Source organism: Cynoglossus semilaevis, chromosome 10 (assembly GCF_000523025.1).
Source record: "Cynoglossus semilaevis isolate Cse_v1.0 chromosome 10, Cse_v1.0, whole genome shotgun sequence".
Lineage (NCBI taxonomy): Eukaryota > Metazoa > Chordata > Actinopteri > Pleuronectiformes > Cynoglossidae > Cynoglossus > Cynoglossus semilaevis.
Window position 1 is genome coordinate 13,628,605 of NC_024316.1, and position 23,579 is coordinate 13,652,183.

Here is a 23,579-nt window from a genome sequence, read left to right on the forward strand (position 1 = left end):
CATGGGTTTTTATCTGCTGCGACTCTCATTACCCTCATTTTTGTCTTCTAATGGAAATCTGTACTTAAACATCTCATCATCATTTTATTTACACTTTCTTCCTGCAGGGCCAGGATTTTAACCGGCAATTTGCTGATTATGTTGCAGCCATGGTTTACTATAGATTACTGAAAAGTACAAACACATGATGTGTTTTCTTTCTGCCGTTAAAGAGTGAATAATAACTAGTGTAGAAATGACTAATATTTTAAAGATGCTAGAAGAAGAGTATTTGGATGTTTGACAGAATGAAATTACTGTAGAACTGAACTGGTGGACTGAGGAACAACAAGCAGTCAAAGTACTGTTGTAAATGTCCAAAATGTGAAGCTGAAGTTAGAAATTAGCAGCTGTGTCTTTAGTCTCTGGTCCAACATCTTATTTCTTTGCATCTCATTGTGTTCTCTCTGTGAGATTTAGATGAGAGAAAAAATGCTTGTCGAACTTCATTCGTTCAACTCGCTGATAGCTCAGTGTTTTCTATTCCTTGTTGTGCTCTAACAACAATTACCAAAACAGCATCCACTGCACTGTTTTTTAAGGTCAACTGCATTAAACATTCCACAGACAAATTATGTTAATTTTGTGGCTGATTGCGATGTTCCTTTGGTGTCTTATTTGTTGCCATCACCATCCTCAGAGCCCGTGGATCGTCTGCCCATGCTGCTGATCGCCAACCTCCACGACATCCGCTGCACGTCACTCAGCGGCTCCACGTCCTGGCTGCCCGTCATCACGACCAAACAGGCGATGGCCATGGACTTCATCTACGCTGAGGAGACCGTCTGCTGGATCGACGTGGGTGACACTCCTGCTGCCACGCAGCTGAAGTGTGCCAGCATCCCAGACCTGAAGAGTGTCACCAACATCCGCACCATCAACATCTCCCTCAGCCTGCACCGTGAGTAGCAGATCAGTGCTGCGTTGAACTCTGACAGTCAGTCAGTCAGTCAGGAATATTCACATTGGTGGTGTCGAATTTCAGCTAAAATGACACAACAGCAGTGAGCGAACACAGTTTTCCTGTAATAATGTTGTTTTGAACACAGAGGGCCTGACAGGTTAGTTGTAGTCTTCCAGTGAGCGGGAGGTGAAAGCATTTAAAAGAACACACCGGCGGTGCTCACACCATCAGTTCAATATGTCATCTCTCCCTGCATGAAATTTCTGCACACCTTGCCTGAGGAATCAAAACCGTCAGCTTTGCATTTGCAGTGTAAGACATGAAGCATTACAGCTTATCTTCCTCGTACCAGCATAAAAGTGCCACGGAAAAATGCTGAGCCCTGCTTTATTTTCCAAGAGGTTTTCTTTAAAGAACAGGGGCACCTTGACACTCCACTTAATCACTACATCCAGACAAAGTGCTGGGCTGACATGCAGTGATATGATTCATAGTGTGACTGGAGGTGTTGGTCTGCATTGTTCTTTGGCAGTGCCCTGACTCTATACTGCTCTAATAGAGGGTTTTATTCTCATTGTCATGTCAACGATTAAATTAAATTCATCAACTGTTGAAGATGTGGTTAGTACGATTGCCTTACAGTCATCAGGTCACTGTTCTAAACATTAGTTCCAAACATGATGTGGTTTGTTTTGCTTGGACACGCCTCAGCTGTGGTTGGCGGTGGTATCTGACTTCAACCCTGATGAAGTCAGATTAGATTACATTTCACGTATTCTGGTGGATCACGTTCTTTCGTTTACCTTTGTCAGTAACCGAGGGCACTTGGTTGGACGTGTCCCACATATTGTTAATGATTTCCCATCTCTTCAGCAGCTGCCAGACATCCACACACATACACGTACACACACGCAGAGACACCGAGGTTCACGTTCACAACATGACGACACTTCCTCGACTTATAACACTGACTTCTCTGATTACAATCCGAGATTACGACAAGGTTTGTTTTTATTTGGCTGACAGACACAGTCATTACACTCTTACACAGGGGAGAAATCAAGACAATCTAGACAAAATAATGAAAAAAAAAATCCAGTTGTTGGTTCAGCATGTGGGAAACACTCTCCTGAGAATGAGCCCCAGAGGCATAAAGCAGCAGGACAGAAAAACAAATGGAGGAGATAAGTTATTTTTTATGATAAGAAAAAACTTTTTTTTTTTTTTTACAGCGTTACCTTTTTATGGCTGTGTGAAAGTATTTCAGGTATTTTAACGTTTTAGCCAGTGCTGTTTCTCAGCTGACGTAATTTTATCTTAAAAAAGAAAGTATATATAAATATATATTGATACATATTTGTATATTGAAGATTTATATATTGTTTTCAAAATTACTAATTTTGTCAAAAAGCAACTTAAAACGTTTCAGTTTTAGCTACATTTAACTTTTTAAAACCCTTTTTGAAATGTGTTAAATTGAAAAGGTAGGTGACAGGATTTTGACACTTTCTCAATGTATGAAATGGGGAATATAATTAAAAACATGCAGTTAATGTGGAGTATTTATAGCACCCTCTGCAGGGTAGTGAGGGGAAAGCACAAGTTTGCTAAACTTTTAAATGGCCTGTGGAACTGCTGTTATTGCTAACAGCCAGTGTGGAGCTAATGTAGGGAGACTAGTGGATAACCACTGTACTACACTGTACTACAGCCCCAAAGATTTACACTCCCATGTGTGGACCACAACCCAATCACCTGGTTGTGTTCCTGTTTTTTTCCATGTACTCCATCAAGTGTTCTCAAAAGTGACTGAGGGAAAAGGCCGAGGAGGGAGTGGGGGGACAGGGAGGTGGAGGAGTGGAGTAAAAGGAATAGACTGATAAAATAAGAGGGCAAGAAGGAAAGTAGTGATTTGCTGTACTTGGAGGTGTGTGCAATTGGTCATGGAGATGGTATTTACATTCCACTGTTGGGTTATGTCAGCCTGAACAGCCTCCACATTCCTCTGGCCTCCTCAGGTCCTGTCCAGTCAGGTCAGACGCACGGAGGTTTGTGCAGTCGTTCCTGTTAAGACTCGACCTGGACTCACAGTCGTTTGTGTTTCTAACCACAACCTCATCCCTGACACTTTCATAAATAATTTCCCTCACCCGTTTCTCACTGACCATTGACATCTTCTCCTGGTGTTGTCTGCTGGTACCATACTTCGTTCCTCACTGGAACATCTGGTCCCTAAAGAATCGATAAAACACTGGAATTTCTTCTAGTGTTTTTGTTTTTGTATAGATTTCAATGCATCAAACAATTTTCAAAAGTTTGCATTAAATATATAAATATCTGAGCCATCGGTCAATCTCTGTCCAAAGGACAATATGTCCAAGCTCAGAATCTGAGCCATCGGTCAATCTCTGTCCAAGGACAATATGTCCATTTTTTTGTGCTGCTGTACAACATTGGTTTGTCAAAGTGGCATTTTGACACTGAATTTACACTTATTTATAAACTTATTTCTATTCATGCTTTCATGAAGTGTGTAGGTAAATAGTCAGTTTAAAATGATGCCTGACTAAAATACCCATCTGCTCCAGGGCGGGGCAGGAACTTTTTACTCTCATGGATCAGAATGAGTTTTAAAATTCTTCTTTTATTTATTCTGCAAAGTATATTGTTGTAAAAAGCAGAAAATGTAAACATGTCTTTTTACACTTTCATCCATGGTTGAGTGTAGGTGTCAACGAACAGCTAACATGACCGTGCTTGTTTTTGGATGGTGGGGGGGAGCTGGAGAAAATCAACACAAAAACAGTGATGAACTCCTCCACTCATTCATCACCATTCAATCCAATGAACTCATAAAGACGAGTCGATTATCCTCTCATTTGCATGTGTCAGCTCGATGGGTGTCGTCACCGTTGGTGGTCTTGGTTTTGAGATGTGCTGCGTTCGGGTCACTTTAAAGCACTGTGGGAACCAGAACAGGGCAGCGGGGTCTTGGCTCTGCTTACTCACTCGGGGAGCAAACAGACAAACAGAGGATCGCTTTGCACTTTGGCAGCGACTCCACATTTTTCACTCTTTCGTCAGTGAGGGCTTTCAGCTCTGATAAAACAGCGAGAGACCCCCCCCCACCTGTACTTTGGTGGTGCTCAGCTGAGTCAAGGTCGTTTGTTGTAAAGTTTTCAGTTTTTTGGTCAAACTTTTCAACTGTCTTCTATGAAACAGGAGGTTGATTTTATATAGACTGTATGTATATGAATATGTATATATATATATTTATATATACACATCAAATCATTCTAGACAAACTGAGTCGGTCCTGTTTTATGTTTCATAACCAGCAGGGCTCAGGTGCACTCCTTAAAGTGTAATGAGCAGGCCTGCAGTCTGGCCTTAGATGGATATTGATGAAACTATGGAGAGCTTTGCTTCAGGGGTCACCACAACAGGGTGATTTATAGCTTCTGGGCGCCCAGGAGAGAGTGTAGATAAGAAGATGAGGGTTGCAGATGTGACCTGCTCTGGCTGCTTGTGTGATTCCATGACAGAAGAGATAAAAGGAGAGTGGGTTCCGCTCATCGTTCTGTCCTCTGAGCAGAACGTTTCAGCAGGGGTCAACGCCTTTCTGCATGTTTCTCTGTTCATTTGTCCAGCCCTCAGCGCTCTTTCTTTCTAGTCCGTCCTTCAATCCCACTGATTCGACTGCTCTGATTGTTTACTTGATTGAAGGCTTTTCTGGTAATAAAGTCTTTTTTAAAATCATTTTCATTTGAGATGTTTCTCAGGACCATGCCCCGGGCCATATGCTGAGTTTTTAAGATATATCAGTGTATTTTATATGCTACATATTGATCTATGAAGCAGCCGTTGTTGCCTGTTCTTGGTTGTTTTTCTTATTTCTGTCTTTGACTTCACTCTGCTCTGCCTCTCTTCTGTCTACTTGCTCCACCCACACACTACACACTTCGCAACAACACGGCGAACTCAGGGCAAGGAAACTTCAGTTGGTTAATAAAACCTGCAGTATGTGGCCCTGTGATGGTCTGGTGACCTGTTCAAGGTGTTCTCTGTCCCCACGCACATACTGCTGGGATTGGCTTCCCTCGCCACCCTGAAAAAGATCAAGCGGTAGAAGATGAGCAACCTTTAAGTGACGGCCAGAACAAGACAAAAGATAAAATAACAAAACAACACCACCGTCACTAAAATGCAGTAACACTTCCACCCATGTGATGGAGCTGAGGTGCGTAGGTGTGACCCAGACTATCACAAAGTAGGTTGTGGCCTAATATGTAAACACCTGTGTTTTTTAGGGCTCGCCCTGCGTGTGCTGTAACTTCCCAGTTTGTGTAACGATTTCTCAGAATGGTGTGGGCCGGTAGGGGTGAAGTCAAGGTGTAAAAACAGGGTTGCGAGGGGCAGGGCTGTTGTGTGAAAGACTGAGGGGTGGGTTCATTGGGTTTCCCAGCAAACCTTCCACTTACCAGAAGCGTCAACAGAGCGGCTGGTTCTCTGGATAACAGGGTCCACAAGTTAAAGTGTTGCACAAGCGTCCTTTAGCTCCCTATGAGTCTGTGCAGTGCGGCCTCCAGCTGGTTTGCTTTAGAGGGGTGGAGGTTAATGACCTGGACCAGTGGGAGTATCACAGTTCCTTTTTGCAGTAGGACAGACTTCCCCCTTTGTCAGAATCGGGGCACTTGTGTTTACGAAACATCTTGTACTGGTTTTTGCCCCCGCCCCGTTCTTTTGACCATGATTTTTTTATTAGCCTGTGTATTTATGGCCATCTCCCCTTTTTAGATTTGTAATGTCTGTTCATAAATTATTCTCATATTGGACGTGGACCAGAGCATTTGATAGAGTTGGATATGAATAAATTTCACCATCAGAATGGCATTTATTTTGTTTCCCCCCGGCCTCTGCTATAATCTCATCCTCCATGGTTCCCCCTTTTTCTCCTCCACTCTGCCTGTAGTGCAAAATCAAGCGTAATGTAAGTCCCATGTGGGGAAGGTCTTTTGAAGGTCTGTGTGCATTTGGTAGGTGGAGTGCATGGTTTCTACATTGGCCCCAGATGTTTTATGCTCTTTTCTGATATTTGCCCTAGATCTGTCTCTGCAGGGCATGGATATCATTCTAGTCATTACATTTTTTAAATTAAAAAAAAAAAAAAAATTTAATTAGATCAGCCCACCATGACACTGCCAACCATGCAATGTCTGCACAGAGTCCCTCCAACTCACCTTATGACCTTTAGAACAATAAAAAAATGACTACATCTCGAACGATCTCTCAATGGTTGGGGGCAGGGTCATGTGATTTACCCCACTTTTTGCCCCAACTTCAAAGTTGACGCCTGGAATAACTGTAGCAACACCTGTGGTCACTTTGATAGAGTGCGTGTGAGTAGTGAGTCTGTGTGATATGCATGTGTGTATACAGTGCTATGCTTTGAAAAGGAGCGCGCCTGCAGCTGTTAAAACACAAGGCTGCATGTATCTTAACCTTCCCCCTCATCCCCCCCCCCACCCCCCCGCCTCCCTGTGGTCTGGAACCTTTGCATCCAGTCTTTCACAGAACTTAGTGAGAAACATGTCCACTGCTAACATAGCACTTCTCTGCAGAACTTCCTCTTTCACATGCTTCCGTTAGGGCTACGACGTATATTCTAACTTCTTTTCTAAGTCTCTGTGTTCTATGTTTTGTGTCTGATCTAAGTGACACTGAAAACAACAGTTAAGTTTAGGCCCAATTATTTAAAATTCAAATACCACTTTCATTTCTAAATGTAAAACCACTTGTTATTTAACCGCTAATTCTATATGAACATGATAATGTCTGCTGAGTAAACTAAGTGAGACTGGTTCAAAGCCAAAGGTTTTTCCAGTCAAAATGTGCCAGTTCAAAGGATGGGTACACCCAACATTACTATCCACTCTTCATATAAACCAAACCAAAGTTTGATGCCATCACAGTGCAGGCTGTTTGCAAAGCGAGGCTCTGAATCACCAACAAATGAATTCATGAGATTGTGAGAAAATTGAACACTTTTTAACTTCATTTCTTATCCCAGTAATTTAAAATAATACATAGGTCCTGCTCAGTTCGACAGTTTTCTTTTTAATGATTCTCCTTCTTGCTACTGTGTTTGTCAGATGTCGAGCAGATGGCCATCGACTGGCTGACCGGAAACTTCTACTTCGTGGATGACGTCGATGACCGGGTTTTTGTTTGCAACAAGAATGGTCAGACGTGTGTGACCCTGTTGGACCAGGAGCTGTACAACCCCAAAGGCATCGCCCTGGACCCAGCCATGGGGTTCGTACTTCCTCTGGTTTCTGTAATGACCGAACGCTGCTCTCTGTCTAAGCTGGAGGAAAATGCTGTCGTAGGCTCGGGCGGCATGCTGACTAAGCAGGCAGTCAAAATTCAAGGCACTTCCTCCAGATGGAAAGATTGACAAACACTGAGCTGCCACGCAAACACTTATTCCCAGTTCCCGTAAAATAAAATCCATCATGTTCCTTTTTAAAGTATCACTTCTGTTTTTTAATTTTTCTTGCAGTAACTTTATTTCATTTTACTCTACATAAGGGAGTAAGTCAGTGTTTGTACCACGGTTAAACCCTGAGTCATGCAGTGTTTCTTGGTGTAAATCGATGACCTGTTTCCGTCCTGCTCTTCTCCCTCTGCTGCTGCAGTAAAGTGTTCTTCACTGATTACGGCTCGACACCGAGGGTGGAGCGATGTGACATGGACGGACAGAACCGCACCAAGCTGGTGGAGAGCAAGATTGTATTCCCACATGGTATCACCCTAGACCTGGTCAACAGGCTGGTCTACTGGGCCGACGCCTACCTGGACTACATCGAAGTGGTGGACTATGAGGGCAAAAACCGACACACCATCATCCAGGGTCTGCTGGTGAGGCTTAAAGGACGGTTGGATTGGTGCCCCCCCATCAAACATACATACATTGTATTTGATAATTATTAATAAATATATAATGGGATAGTCTCAAGAAAACCAAATATTCAATATAAGGATAATGTTACCTGAACTAATGTTGCTCCCCCTCATGCTGGGTCCATTAGTAAAAATCACAATAATAATTCAAATATTTATATATTGATAATTAATAGTAGTAATGTAAGAAAAAAGACAGATCATTAATCCAGGTGTTTTTGTCTGACCATAGACTATATAATAACAGTTCATTCTTAGTCTAAATCAGTGGTTCTCCATTATTTTCTGTCATGCCCCCCCCAGCCCACACTAACGCAAATTTAAATACTATCGCGAACCTGATAACATGTATATTTTTATCTGTACAAACCACTGTATGAGTTGCTGCCACCTAGTGACTGGAGGCTTGTTATCAATCAAACATTACAGCAGTGGTACACTTATGTCCAGCGTGCCATATTCCATTGAAAGCCCCTCACGCCCCTGCCGACACCTCACTGAGTCCCCTCGGAGGGGCCCGCCCCACTGTTTGAGAAGTACTGGTCTAGATCACAAATTTCAGGTCTTCTACTGTAGAACTAGATCACAAATTTCAGGTCTTCTACTCTTCTTTTTTTTTTAATTCTGTCACCACAGTGGTGACAGAGTCTGATTTTTCCTCGTCAGCTAATTGGTTCCCCTTCTGAGAAAGACAGTGGTCCAATCAAATCTCACAATCCTGCTGCGACCGACGCTCGGCATCACAGTTCCTGTAAATGCACAGACAGATTTCTGATTACTCAGCCTCAGTTTGATAGTTCCATTTCAGCAGTAACCCAGGTTCCCTGCTGACCCTTCAAGTGACTAACTCTCTCTCCTTTGAGAACACACAGACAGCATCTGTTTTCCAAATCCAAATCAGCATTGATTTAATCTCATCTTCAGAGACTGTTCCCTTTTCCAGCTCGTTGTCTGGTGAATCCAGACAAAGAGAGTCCACCTCTGCTCTGGGCACCGCTCCTTTTCATTATCTTGATGGATAATACTTGAGGAGTGTGTGGTTTTCCTGGCTGCCGCCTCTAAACATATTAGTCTGTTCCTCGTGAAGCTTGGCTCACACTCTGAGTGGAGTAATGATCTAAATGAAATCAGCAGGGTAGAGGGAGGAGACGGAGTAATGGTGGTAGTGTGGAGGTAATTTGATCCTCTCCCATACATCTTACTGACAGTGGAGCAACGGAAGGCAAAATAAACCGGTGTAAAGTTAAAACCTGTGTTGGCCAGTCGCAGTGTTCCAGGTTAGCGTAAACACTGTTTGTTATCTGTCGCTCTGGGTATTTTCACTGACAAATACTATTCTTGGAAAGTTTCACAACCAAAGTGAATCACCAGATATTTTGGCCTAATGTTGCAGATTGAGCACCTGTATGGACTGACCGTCTTTGAGAACTACCTGTACGCCACCAACTCGGACGAAGGCAACCTCAACCCCAAGACCAGCGTGATCCGAGTCAACCGCTTCAACAGCTCTGACTTCCAGGTGGTGACGAGAGTTGACCGAGGGGCGGCGCTGCACGTGTACCACCAGAGACGCCAACCTCAAGGTGCAGAGTCGGCGCTCGGCTGTAATCTTATCCACTCCTGCACAGATTACCTTTATTTAATAAATAAAACATAAACATCGTGTTCTGTGGAGTAAACTAAACTCCTGAATTGTGGCACTATTCTGCCTAGCAACATCCAGACAAACCGTTCTCTGGCTCTAAAGAACTGGATGAAGTTAAAATCCTTTGCTCACCATATGGATTTTTTCCAAGTTCTGTAACAGTATTTAGAATATGCAATAATATATTTTTTGAATATTTTTCTTATATGACCTTTTTGAATTTTAATTTTTTGAAAATTAAAATTAAGGTCAGTTTTTTTCTAGGTTTTTGAGGTGTTACTGTTTTTACTTTTTATTTTTTTATTTTTTTTTACCTTAATTCTGTTTGGGTTGTATTTTCATAATTATGATGTTTTCTATTCAGACTGTCAGTGTGTGAAGTCACATCTGACTATTCTAAAAATGCATACTTTAGGCAATAATCCCAGAATTCTAGGAAGAAGAATTAGATTTTGTAAAAAGACAGTTTAAGTTCAAACTGTCATATATTTATTTTAAACTTTGATCTTAACCATGTCTTTCTTCCTCCCGTAGTGCGCAGCAACGCCTGTGCTTTGGATCAGTTTGGAAAAGCTGGAGGTTGTTCCGACATCTGTCTGCTGGGAAACAGCCACAAAACTCGTACCTGCCGCTGTCGCTCTGGGTTCAGCCTTGGCAGTGATGGAAAGTCCTGCAAGAGTGAGTATAAAAACTCAGATGGACGTACGACAAATAAATGTCACTGGTGAGGAGGTTTTCACGTGAACCGTCTGCTCTGCAGAACCAGACCATGAACTGTTCCTGGTGTACGGTAAAGGTCGTCCCGGAATCATCCGGGGCATGGACATGAACGCCAAGGTTCCAGATGAGTACATGATACCCATCGAGAACTTGATGAACCCCAGAGCTCTGGATTTCCATGCTGACAGTGAGTTCATCTACTTCGCCGATGCCACCAGTTATATCATTGGACGGCAGAAGATAGACGGCACAGAAAGAGACACCATCCTGAAGGAAGGTAGGGAAAAAAATATTGTGAAGGACAAAAAAACTTCCATCAATAGATTTTTTTAAAAATTTTTATCCTCAATTGTCCAGCTAATAGCTTTTTCCCCCCATCATCTTCTTCAACTTATCTCAGGTATCCACACAGTGGAAGGGATTGCAGTGGACTGGATGGGAGGTAATCTGTACTGGACAGATGACGGCCCTAAGAAGACTATCAGTGTTGCCAGGCTGGAGAAGGCTTCACAGACACGCAAGACTCTCATTGAGGGGAAAATGAGTCATCCACGAGCCATTGTGGTCGACCCACAGCAAGGGTGAGAGACACGGGAGGCAAAGCTATTGTTATAGTAATGGTCTTTCCCACAAATGCTGTGTTTAAGTTGTTAACTCTCATTATAATTTTTGGCCACAGCAGCATTCAGTGCTGGAAGGGTGTGAGTTTTAGTTGAAACAGTGTTGCTGTACACGTTGGTTTCATTTGTGTGGGAACTGGTGAACTTTAAAAAAAAAAAAAAATTGTTGGTTTGTTTCAAGTTGCGACAGAGACGTGTGATGAACAGCCCTGAGACTTTCACAGAACAATGTCGATTAATGAATTACAGACAGAAATAAGGCGTTAAAAAAAAGAAAGTCACTGTTTTTCACAGATACAGTTTGGTGAAAAGTGATTTAAGGCTGTTCTGCGTTGACTGGGCTTGTTCTGCTTTGAAAAAAAGTGTCGTAGTTTAAAACAAAAATGTTCAGCATTATTTGTCTTATCCCAGCTGAACTTCAAGACTGAAGAATCGTCTTCATTTTCACAGATAGCTGCGATACTGTTCCCAGAGCTAACATTAGCTACAGTGGTGTGGTTAGCTTTTTTTTTTTCAACGTTTGTGTTGTTTAAGTTCACACATTTAGTGACTTGTCAAAAGTAATTTTTATTTATTTATTTATTTCACCCCGACCCACTTGCGTCATTTTGACTTGTTTTTTTTGTCTCGTGGTTCAGATGGATGTACTGGACCGACTGGGAGGAAGACCCCACAGAGAGCAACAGAGGGAAGATTAAAAAAGCCTGGATGGATGGTTCACATCACCAAGTCTTCTTGACCAGCAAGACGGTTCTGTGGCCCAATGGCCTGAGTTTGGACATCCCCCAGGGCATACTGTACTGGGTAGATGCCTACTATGACCGCATAGAGCTGGTGTTCCTAAACAGCACCGAGAGGAAAGTAAGTGGACACGGCTACCTTCCAAAATGTAGCTCATAACAAAGAAGAAAAGGAGAAAGGAATTTCCTGAGCTGACCTCTCTTTACTGATACACAGGTGGTGTATGAAGGACAAGAGCTCAACCACGCCTTTGGATTATGTCACTACAAACAGTTCCTTTTCTGGAATGAGTACCGCGGCGGCAGCATCTATAAACTGGACCAGGTCACTAAGACGGTCACCCTGCTGCGTAACGAGAGGCCGCCCATCTTTGAGATCAGAGTGTATGACGCACACCAGCAGCAAGGTGTTGTATCTCTCACTGGGGTTAAAAAAAGAGAGACTGACACATTAATAATTCATATGTGTAATAACATTCATCCTCTTTGTGTCTAGGCTCCAACGCATGTCGATTTTCCAACGGTGGCTGCAGCAGCCTGTGCCTCGCTATCCCCAACGGCAGGTCCTGTGGCTGTGCCGACGACCAAATCTTGGACGCTGACAATGTCACCTGTAAAGGTACTTAGGCTGGTGTCCAGGCTCAGAGTTGTGGAGGGTTGTGGTAAATTCATTACTCAGCAGGAGAAGAGGTCCAGCTCGGAATTTACGGTTTTTTAACAGGGCTCTGTTTTTGTGACTATTCATAAAATGTTTTGGGAATGTTTTGGATCATTTCAGGGAAAAATGTCATCAAATTTCTAGAATTTAATGTCATAACAGTGTGAGGAATATTTTTAAAGATCAGAATGGTTTCTAATGGTGGATTTGGCTGGACCAGGCGTGGGCAAACGTTTTGACCCACGGGGCACAATTGTCCTAAAATTGAACAGTGGGTCCGGGTCAGGAGCAGAAAGATGGAGCGTCATAGAAAGTCATGCATAAAGGCTGAAACGCTAAAAATGCTTTTATCATTTTCTACGCCATCTATTGGGGAAACGTGGGTATTGCAGCGAAAAGGCAAACGTATAATGATAATATAAATAAATGATATAATTTAGTTTGGCAGTCTGTATTAAAAAGCTGAACGGGCTACATCTAGGCCGCGGGCCTTAGTTTGCCCATCCCTGGGCTAGCCTATAGCTCCATCACATCCTTTTCTTCTTTTTGGCTTGTTGTGTTTTTCCAGCTGCGAAACTGCCACCTAGTGGCTTGATTTTTTTTTTTTTTATGGCAACATTTTCACCTAGAAAAAAATCCTGAACCATTTACTTATATAAGCACCAAAGAATGAGCTTTTATTCCACCATTTCCTCTGTTCCTGCTCCTTTTCTACCTCGGACTGAATCTCCAGCCAATCCCTCCTACGTGCCTCCGCCCCAGTGCCAGCCTGGAGAGTTTGCCTGCAAGAACAACCGCTGCATCCAAGAGCGATGGAAGTGTGACGGGGACAATGACTGTCTGGACAACAGCGATGAGGCCCCGGAGCTGTGCCGTGAGTGTGCCACGTCATTGTTGTCACTGGTTACACAGCAACGCAGACATCAACAGCATCTCTGTTTAAAGGTTTTAGTTAACACACACACAGTGACAGAGTGCAAAGAGTCCTTTCCAAGATTGTCTGTTTCCATACACAGTAATGTGGCTGTAGTTTCACTGGCCAGCTGCAGGAAGAAGCCTCAGAGGCAGAAGCTGATATTTAAACTGGATGTTCCACTGGTTTTTGTCTTTGGTTTATCAGAACATCAGGGTTTCACTGTAGATCAAACACAGAAAACTCCCACTGTCCATTGAATGTGTGTGTGTTGTGTATGAAGAGTACTGACTGACAGTGGGCTTCTCTGGTTTCAGACCAACACACTTGTCCAGCCGACCGCTTCAAATGCCAGAACAACCGCTGTATCCCTCTGCGCTGGCTCTGTGACGGAGACAACGACTGTGGCAACGATGAAGACGAGTCTAACACCACCTGCTCTGGTAGGAGCGCTTGGTTTGGTCCGTCACCAAGTGGAAAACATATTTATAGAGATGCTGTGCTGTTTGTCATTAATGATCTCTTTGTATAAATAATTATTTTATATATAATTATATACGCTTGTTTACCATCTACATTTACCAGTAGAATAAATCAGGATAAGATTTAACTCTGGAATGACAGGTCTGAGTCAGGCAGTGGTTATTTTTGGGTGATCCTCAAATCTTACCGTTTCTTTAAAAAAAAACCATTGTACTTTTCACGCTATATTCTTACATTTCCATTCCTGGGTGATTCTCCCTTCTTTAAGAACAACCATCGTCTGCTCAGTGAGTTATTGTTGGGTCAGGATCAGCCTCTAATGTTGAGATTTCTGTTTATTATTCAGTTATTTTTTAGGTGCGTGAAAGTCATTCAGAACATTGTGTTGTTGTAATTTAACAGATATAATTCAACTACCTTATAACATTACGCTTTACCTAATTAACAAATTGAATTATGGGGCTCGGAGGCTGAAGGGTTCTTCTTCTTCTGCTGCTCTTTTTTCTCCCCTGTCTATTTTTACTTGTACTGCAACTTCTACTTCTTCTCCATCCTCTTCTTTTTTTTTACCTTCTCTTAGTTTTTTTCCTTCTGCTTCTCTTTCTCCTAATTTTTCTTATTCTTCACACCCATTAACCTCATTTGTCTTCTTTCTATTCTTCTTCTTCTTCTTCTTCTTCATCTCCCTCTGCTTCCTGCCAGTCGACGTTTATCTGGCTCCACCTGTGTGTTCAGCGTTATTCACCTGTGTCTGACTGGCAGGAGAATTCTACACAACTGTTACTTCAGATGTGAAAACATTGCCTTTTAAACTCTGTACCAGGTAGATTGTATTAGTAGCAAAAACATTAGTATGTGCTGATTAGGGCAGTTCATCACAGTGGCTTCACAGTGGGTTGTAACACAGCAGTGCTCCTCCTGGGGCCGACATGGTTTGTTTCCGGACTGAGAGTCGTCTCAGTGTCTCATAAAATGTATTCAATTCAATTTAGATAAAGGCTTAACCCTGTTATTAATCACTTCTGGTAGCAGTAGAATGTTGGAAATTAAATTAGGCCCTGATCTACGGGGATCTTCTAGAAGTCCCTTTAAACTGTAAATAATGAATGGTTGGGCGTTGAGTCAGTGCTACTGTCTTATTTATAGCACATATATTTCCATTGTTTCCCTGCCAGCCCGGACTTGTCCACCCAACCAGTACCCCTGTGCCAGCGGGCGCTGCATTCCCATCTCCTGGACCTGCGACCTGGACGATGACTGTGGAGATCGCTCAGATGAACCGGACTCCTGCGGTGACTCTGCATTTTCATGCTGCTTTCAGAGCAAATGTCTCAGTGAACAATGACTCATCATCAGCCCTCCTCTCTTCTTTTGCAGCCTACCCCACCTGCTTCCCTCTCACACAGTTCACCTGTGCCAACGGCCGCTGCATCAACATCAACTGGCGCTGTGACAACGGTGAGCTCCGGTCACCGAGACGTCAGTCACTGTCCGTGGAGCTACAGCTGACTCTGTGTGTGTGTGTGTTTGTGCTAATAAACAGACAACGACTGTGGAGACAACAGTGATGAAGCCGGCTGCAGTCACTCCTGCTCCAGTGTCCAGTTCAAATGTAACAGTGGCCGCTGCATACCAGAATACTGGACCTGTGACGGTGACAACGACTGTGGAGACTACAGTGATGAGACCCACGCCAACTGTACCAACCAGGGTAGGCCACGAAACCTGTACTTCAGTCTACCATATCACTGAAGTCGGAATTGTGAATAAATAAATAAACATATGTATATTTATCTATGTATATATATATATATACACTGTATATATATTTATATATATATACAGTGTATATATATATATATGTATGTATACCCCTCTTTGACCCTGTTTAAGCGTGCTCTTGTCACATCCTGCTCGTTGTTTACTGTACAGTCTGCAGTAGTCAGTTGAGAAGCGATTATCAGAGTGCAGACTTTTATCTTTTTCCTCCTTGTTTCCTTTCCTCTGCTCTACATGCCCCTGTCTGCTCCTGGCTTCCACTTATCATTGTCACCAAATCCTCTGTGTGTTCCACAGTTCTGGATGTCATTATGCTCTGTGGTTAGATAACAATTAACTCTTTTTTAAGCCACACATGTTTTGACTTTGCTGCATTATTGCATGTTTTCACATGTTCAGAGTGCAGCCGATCGTGCTTACTCTTTGTCAGGGTGACTTTGTTGTAGCACAGTTTTACTCTCCCTGCAGCTGTTGGTCCGACTCCAAGCATATGCTCCTGTTAACAGTTTGTGTTGTGTTGTATTATGCGATATGCAGTGTTTTCTTCGTGCAGTGTTGCAGCCAACTACTGTCAAGCCTCAGCCTGCAAACCTGTTTGTCTGCCTGTGTGTGTGTGTGTGTGTGTGTGTCTGTGTTTCCCCTTTTTCCACCTGGAAGTTATTAACCAAAATCCAAAGCGATCCCACCACCTTTGTTTTTGTATATACTGTTCTGTGCTGAGCCCATTTCCTGCCGTAGCTGTGCCAGGCGCTGACCTTTGCCATGAGGGGATGTCATTGTGAGACCTCCTCAGCGGTGCCTTTAATCTGCCGCTGTCATCAGTCACTGAGCTCTCTGTGTCATTGTGGTTTAACTTGGCTCAGTGTCAGCTTGTTACCAGCTCTCGGCACACCTACACGTTAATTAACATCTAGGATGGCCTGTTCTCTGCTGTATTTAGATTTCCTGCCAAGAGTGCTGTGTGATCATTTTGCCATAAGAATTTTCATTTTCTTCTGTTATGTTAGGAGGTAAAACCTCCTCGCCTTTACATTTTCTTGCTTCATTTTTTTTTCTCCTACAGCGACTCGTCCTCCAGGTGGCTGTCACGTAGATGAGTTCCAGTGTCGGATGGATGGGCTGTGCATTCCCATGCGTTGGCGGTGTGACGGCGACACAGACTGTATGGATCTGAGTGATGAGAACAACTGTGAGGGTGTTACCCATATGTGTGACCCTGCTGTCAAGTTCAGCTGCAGAGACTCTGGTGAGGAAGTTTTGAAGCAGCACAACAAACCACACACTTGAATGTAGAATATGAAATGTGGACATCATGTAAGGTTACCTGTAGGGGACGCTCTAAACGCAGTTTATCGATTTCATCCATAAACTATTTTGAATCATTTTGGATGTGATTGTTAACAAGTTTAAAGGAAACAACACTGCCACCTATTGGTCTGATTTTTACCGGTTAAAAATTTAACCAAAAATCTTCTAACTATTTACCAAAAGCAAATATAAGTATTTTTTCATTTTTATATGAAAGTCATCACCATCACTTAACACGTTGTGGATGATAGCATGCTACATGACATGCTACATCCTTCCCCATACTATATTTTTAGCACATTTATCATTGAAACTAAACTTGATGTTTTGTGATCGTATCACAGCGCGCTGCATTAGCAAAGCCTGGGTTTGCGACGGCGACAGCGACTGCGAGGACAACTCCGATGAGGACAATTGTGAGGCCTTGGTGTGCAAGTTGTCTCAGCACATCTGTGCTACCAACGATTCCATCTGTGTGCCGGTGGAGAAACTGTGTGATGGCACGGATGATTGTCCCGATGGATCTGACGAGAAACTCTGTGGTACAATAATTTTTGTTCTGTGACAACACTAAACACAGCACACAGGTCTTTGATTATCCTAAACTTTTTTTTTCTCCATTTGTTTTGCAGATTTGTGTTCATTGGACAATGGAGGTTGCAGTCACAACTGCAGCATCATTCCTGGTGAGGGCTTCATGTGTTCCTGTCCTCTGGGCATGGAGCTGGGAGCTGACAATAAGACCTGCCAGATTCAGAGCTTTTGTGCCAAACACCTTAAGTGCAGCCAGAAATGTGAGCAGGAGAAGTTCAGCGTCAAGTGCTCCTGCTACGAAGGCTGGGAGCTGGACTCTGACATGGAGAGCTGCACAAGTACAGGTGAGGAAGGAGTAGCTGTGACTTGATTTCGTGAATCTGGACCTACCGATGTCATGTCCCATGCGGCGACACTGAAGCGTCTCTTGTTTTCAATTCATTGCCTTCAGATCCCTTCAAGCCTTTCATTATCTTCTCCAACCGCCATGAGATCAGAAGGATTGACCTTCACAAAGGGGAGTTCAGTGTACTAGTACCAGGCCTGAGGAACACCATCGCACTGGACTTCCACCTCAACCAGAGCACTCTCTACTGGACTGATGTTGTGGAGGACAAAATTTATCGTGGGAAGTTGTCTGATAATGGAGGTAATGCAGCCACTTTTAACTGGGGTGCACAATAAAAGCTTTTTCGGTAGGAATAGTTGCTATAAAAGCATTCGTATTTACAGTTTAAATAACATCAAAACAGCGATATTATTGTTGGACTGGAAACACAAATCATATTCATGCTTTTAACTGTGCATTCCTTGGAAATTAACTTGCACTGAGCAGAGAACACTCTGTAATTTCTCAGAACCAGAAGAGCCTGTGGTCAGCAGTGGTGGCCTGTGACCCTGAATAAATCTCTTAGGTCCTTTTTGGCCTTCCTCTCTCCCAAACCCCAGGTCCTTCTGCCAGTCAAGGTTACGTTCCCAGCCCAGCACTTTGGGGGCACACGGAAGGCTTTGTCTTCTCCCATTTATCTCAGCACTCTGTGTGCGTGACTGCAGCTATTACTCTGACGCAGTGTAGGAGGCACAACACTCTGTAGCTCCAGTTGTCAGTCCTCCAAATTTGCTATTAAATCATGGCTTTTTTAAACCAACACACTGTGAATAAGTCACGCATCAACTCCTGCTGCCTTTTATTGAAGCAGTTGCAACTTCTCAAATGTTCCTGGCAAATGCCTGGCACTGCCAACTGTTTAATAAAGATGTCCCTGACCACACAATGCACGCAGAAAGGCAGTAGAACCCCCGGTGGTTCTTTAGGCACGCTTAGAGAAGAGCTGATCTGACGACTGGTGGAAGGATTTGTGACCAATTTGTCTGAACGGCCTCAGCCAGAAATAATCGCACATGTTGGGTTCCCTGTTAGCTAACGTGAGAGCCAGGGGTTTCTGGGAAATAATAAAATGAGAAATTTGCACAGTAGAAGTGATGGCGCAAGTCACACTCACAATCACAGCTCTGGTGGTAGTCATTGTCTGGCAAATGTCTAGCACACGTGATAAAAAAAATGGTCATATGGTCATATTGTCATTTCTCTCTCTGTTATTCTGATCAGCTCTGACCAGTTTTGAGGTGGTGATACAGTATGGACTGGCTACGCCTGAGGGACTGGCTGTGGACTGGATCGCGGGGAACATCTACTGGGTGGAGAGCAACTTGGACCAAATTGAAGTGGCCAAGCTGGACGGGACCATGAGAACCACCCTGTTAGCTGGAGAGGTGGAGCATCCTCGAGCCATCGCTTTAGACCCCCGTGATGGGTGAGATCTTCAGCATCATTTATATGGGTCATTTTTTAAATGTAACAGTAGGATGCACTATATGGTGTCATGAACAATTCAGTCCAGAGCTGTCACACCTGGTAACAGCAGGAGGTGAAAATAAACTTGGTCCAATATTGAAAGATTGAATTCAGATTATTCAGTTTATTTACACTGGGCATAATGAGATTTTTAGTAGGAGTCTAAGCAAGTAGAGCTAGTGTTACAGGCTAACGAACACAAAGCTATCTGGAGGCTATATTACTTAAATTTGTAATTAATTGTAATTAATTAATTTAAATTGCACTGATTTGTAATCTAATTTGTTCAATAGAAATAATAGTTTTGAGGAGGGGTTCTAATAATACTAGCTGCAGAACAAGAACAAGTTTGGAGCCCACTCATCTTTTTGCATTACTTCTTGTCATTTCCCATTGACAGTATTCTGTTCTGGACGGACTGGGATGCCAGTCTGCCCAGGATTGAGGCAGCATCCATGAGCGGTGAAGGCAGACGCACCATCCACAGAGAAACAGGCAGTGGTGGTTGGCCCAATGGGCTCACTGTGGACTACATGGAAAGACGCATTGTCTGGATCGACGCCAGGTACCGTTGGCCTCTGGTCTCTGAACAGAGAGAGCTCTCTCTGTGCACTCACTGCAGCCACCCACTCAGTGATTGCATCATGGTCTTTTTTTTTCCTCATTTGTTTTTATTACATAAGTTTGCTCATAAACATGCAGAGGCAGCGTGCCTTTATAAAAGCTACATAGAAAACACTTGTTTTTAATAAAACAAACAGAATGGCTCAGGTCTGAGCTGTAGACAACTCTGTGAAGAAGACACGTGTTTTTGATTCTAACTCAGGTCGGACGCCATTTACTCTGCCATGTACGACGGTTCTGGGCTGATTGAAGTACTGCGAGGACATGAATATTTGTCCCACCCCTTCGCTGTGACCATGTACGGAGGCGAGGTCTACTGGACTGACTGGCTGACTAACACTTTGGCCAAAGCAAATAAATGGACGGGACATAATGTGACTGTAGTCCAGCGCACCAACACGCAGCCCTTTGACCTGCAGGTCTATCACCCGTCCAGACAACCACAGGGTACGGTGCACATTACACACAACATACAACTTCACAAAGTTCCATGTATAAATATATATATTTATCTCCTGTCAGTAGTTGCTTTTCTACTTGGTACTTAAAAATAAAATACTTGGTATTTTGACTCATGAATCACAGGTGGAAAAACGTTTTGTATGTTTTACTTCTGTCCTCTTTCCAGCTAAGCTAATGTTAGCAATTTAGCTAATGGTAAGCAGCATAAGCTACATAGCTGAAAACATTCCTGAAAAAATATGGATAAAACCTCAAATACTGGAAGTGAATATTCATCACCTGAACTTATAGAAGGATAGATTTAGGTGATAAATAATTCAGCCTCATTTTGTGTTGGGTCTGAATTCAACCTTATGATTTTGGTTGTTAGCATCCCTACTTAAACTGTACTGGGAAATCCATACCTCTTAAGTATGCAATACCTTTGAGGAGAATATTCCAGACCATATTTGTCCATGTTTTGAATTGTTACAACAGTAAACAATGATTAGCAAATACAGTTTTGTCATATTTGGTAAAAAAATGTGTAGAAAATTAGCATATAATTAATGACCTTGTTGCAATTAATCACATGAGATAAATATTTTAAATAAATGACAACTCAAAGGTATCTTCTAATTTAGGGGGAAGAAGAAACGTTGTCATAGTTTGGCAAATTCACCCAGATGATTTTCTTTCACATTGTGTGTTTAAAACATCAACTGTAAATAAGTATTTTAACTCGCTTGTGAAACCTTTTCTAAGTGCCTTTGGATAAAAGTTTCACAACTTTTGGAAAACTCTCAATTTTTGCAGAGAAACTTTTTGAGAAACCTTGAGTCAAATTGCACCTTCACCTCCACACATTTGGGTATTTCTTAATACTCAGTTATGAAACTCTCAAATTGAACGTCATGTGTCGAGACATGTGATTGACAGTTACGCTTTGGAATTGTCACAGCTGTTTTCCTAGCAGTCTGTCAGACTGAGTTGACACCCTGGTGTTTATTCACCACTGGTTTTTAAATCCCAGGAGTGTGTATGACTGTGTGTGTGTGTGTTGGCAGCAGAGAGGCAGCAGGGTCTGAAACTGAAACGAAACGACAACAAAAAAAAACACAGAACACACACAGTTGGTGACTGACAACTATAACCCAGGGCTATGACAGTGATGAGACAACAAGCTGTGCTGACAGGGTGCACACACACACACACACACACACACATATGCCCAGTCTGTTATTCAGGTCCATTGTGGTCGAGGTCTGTTACGCTCTGGAAAATGACTCAGGGCTATGATACTGTTGAAACTGTGTCTTAAATTCAGTTAGTTTAGTCCAGGCGTCTGCAGCCGACAACACCAAAATATCCATTTTAATAGTTTTACCACTAAATAAAAATGTGCAGCAAAAATGTAATATATTTAAATGAAGTCAATAGTGTAGTGTCTAAAGTTTTTCACTTTTCTTCTTCTCCTTCTTCTAACCCGTAGCTCCAAATCCGTGTGCCGGTAAGGATGGTCAAAGCCCGTGCTCTCACCTCTGTCTCATCAACTTCAACCAGACGTTCTCATGTGCCTGCCCTCATCTCATGAAGCTGCAGCCTGACAAACGAACCTGCAAAGGTAGGAACAGACTCCGTGGAGCAGTACCTCACTGACCAACACATACTTGCTGACTCTTTCTCTTGGCTTAAAGCCACTGTTCAGGAAGTAGACGTAGTACTAGAACCATTTATCATCTGTCCCATCTATAGGTTCCAGCTCTTTGTTTTAGAGACTTTTTCTTCCTCACAGCTCCTGGGACCACTATTGTGCATTGTGCCTTTTCTATATAAAGGCAGTTACATGAAGTGTACTGCATGTATGGTACCGTTATTTGCAGGATTGTAGTTTTTCGATCGATAGGGTTGGGTTTTACTTTAAGGCGTCAATAATGAACACAAGCAATTATTTTAAAGCGCATTAACACGTGGTTTTTGTTGATGTGTTTCAATTTCAACCTAGTACTGATTAATGGTACAGCCCTCCTGTGACTAGTGGTTGGTCTGGGGTGTGTGCATTCAGAGCAAATGTGTATTGGACTTAAAATAACAATGAATCGATGCAATGGTTCCCAATGTGGGGGGTGGGCCCCCTCAGAAGTCACAGAGCTACAGGAGAAGGGTTGCAGAGCTATTTTTATATATATTTGTGTCATAATGGAGAAATTGTATTGATTTTCTTTAGAAAATGTTCTGTTTTTTGACATTGTTGGTCGTTTGTTCCCCTTATCCAGAGTCGCGCAAATTCCTCCTCTACGCTCGCCAGATCGAGATCCGAGGCGTGGACATCGACAACCCTTACTACAACTACATCATTTCCTTCACTGTGCCGGACATAGACAATGTGACAGCAGTGGACTATGACGCCGTGGAGCATCGCATCTACTGGTCAGACGTTCGAACACAGACCATCAAGAGAGCTTTTATCAATGGCACTGGGGTGGAGACTGTTGTCTCTGCTGGTAAGGATGTATTTTTTTCTGTTAAATTTCATGTATAAAATGTCTAAGAATAACTATCAACATTTACGCTTGTGCTTCTAATACTTCCCAGATCTTCCAAATGCTCATGGACTGGCTGTAGACTGGATCTCCAGGAACCTCTTCTGGACCAGCTACGATGCCAACAAAAAGCAGATTAACGTGGCCAGACTGGATGGATCTTTCAAGAACGCTGTCATCCAAGGATTAGACAAGCCACACTGCCTGGTGCTGCACCCCCTGCTGGGGTGAGTGTGTCTCCAGTTTGACATTAAGAAAATGGACATAACCATGAAGTGAAGCCATAGATGAAAACTGTGCTGTGATGAATGAATCTTTATTTTCCTCTAAACAGGATCACAGTCCACTGTATTGACATCATGTTGTTTTCACAAAGGAGTTAAAATTAGTGATTTCTAAAAACTTCTTCAGGGTTCAGTGAAAAGTAGCTTCATTTTATATACATATTAAAATTACATACAGATATATTTTTAAAACCAAGTTCTTGTCTCAACCTTCTTACTTTTTTGCTGCGTCCATTCCCTAACACATGGTCCTCATTTGTTCCTTTTTTTTGTTGATAGTTCTACTGATAATCTCTAGGGCAAATTAAAAAGAAGATTTAAAACATTCAACTGAATGGAGTAAACAATAAAATATTTATGGATCTGTGTGTACATGTTTTCTATTTTGACCTGTTTTTCTCCCTCAGGAAGCTTTACTGGACTGATGGAGACAACATCAGCATGGCCAATATGGACGGCAGCAACCAGACAACACTCTTCACCAATCAGAAGGGACCCGTAGGTGAGCACATGTTCCTATTTATAA

General features: G+C 42.7%; 1 protein-coding gene across 4 annotated transcripts in view; it reads left to right on the top strand.

Annotated features, from left to right (window-relative positions):
• The window catches only part of LOC103385104 (low-density lipoprotein receptor-related protein 1-like), an 88,765-nt gene that overhangs the window by 34,881 nt on the left and 30,305 nt on the right, over positions 1–23,579 (top strand). For all 4 annotated transcript variants that reach the window (XM_025059514.1, XM_025059516.1, XM_025059515.1 and 1 more), the window contains exons 6-31: positions 680–940; positions 7,096–7,258; positions 7,642–7,864; positions 9,300–9,489; positions 10,086–10,229; positions 10,312–10,548; positions 10,672–10,852; positions 11,530–11,752; positions 11,849–12,038; positions 12,128–12,250; positions 13,023–13,163; positions 13,520–13,645; positions 14,861–14,977; positions 15,063–15,143; positions 15,229–15,396; positions 16,528–16,710; positions 17,117–17,314; positions 17,405–17,650; positions 17,758–17,955; positions 18,916–19,120; positions 19,562–19,726; positions 19,988–20,232; positions 21,719–21,850; positions 22,503–22,730; positions 22,822–22,996; positions 23,461–23,555. In XM_025059514.1, the coding sequence (XP_024915282.1) occupies positions 680–940; positions 7,096–7,258; positions 7,642–7,864; positions 9,300–9,489; positions 10,086–10,229; positions 10,312–10,548; positions 10,672–10,852; positions 11,530–11,752; positions 11,849–12,038; positions 12,128–12,250; positions 13,023–13,163; positions 13,520–13,645; positions 14,861–14,977; positions 15,063–15,143; positions 15,229–15,396; positions 16,528–16,710; positions 17,117–17,314; positions 17,405–17,650; positions 17,758–17,955; positions 18,916–19,120; positions 19,562–19,726; positions 19,988–20,232; positions 21,719–21,850; positions 22,503–22,730; positions 22,822–22,996; positions 23,461–23,555 (4,638 nt within the window). The remainder of the gene's footprint in view (positions 1–679; positions 941–7,095; positions 7,259–7,641; positions 7,865–9,299; positions 9,490–10,085; positions 10,230–10,311; positions 10,549–10,671; positions 10,853–11,529; positions 11,753–11,848; positions 12,039–12,127; positions 12,251–13,022; positions 13,164–13,519; positions 13,646–14,860; positions 14,978–15,062; positions 15,144–15,228; positions 15,397–16,527; positions 16,711–17,116; positions 17,315–17,404; positions 17,651–17,757; positions 17,956–18,915; positions 19,121–19,561; positions 19,727–19,987; positions 20,233–21,718; positions 21,851–22,502; positions 22,731–22,821; positions 22,997–23,460; positions 23,556–23,579) is intronic.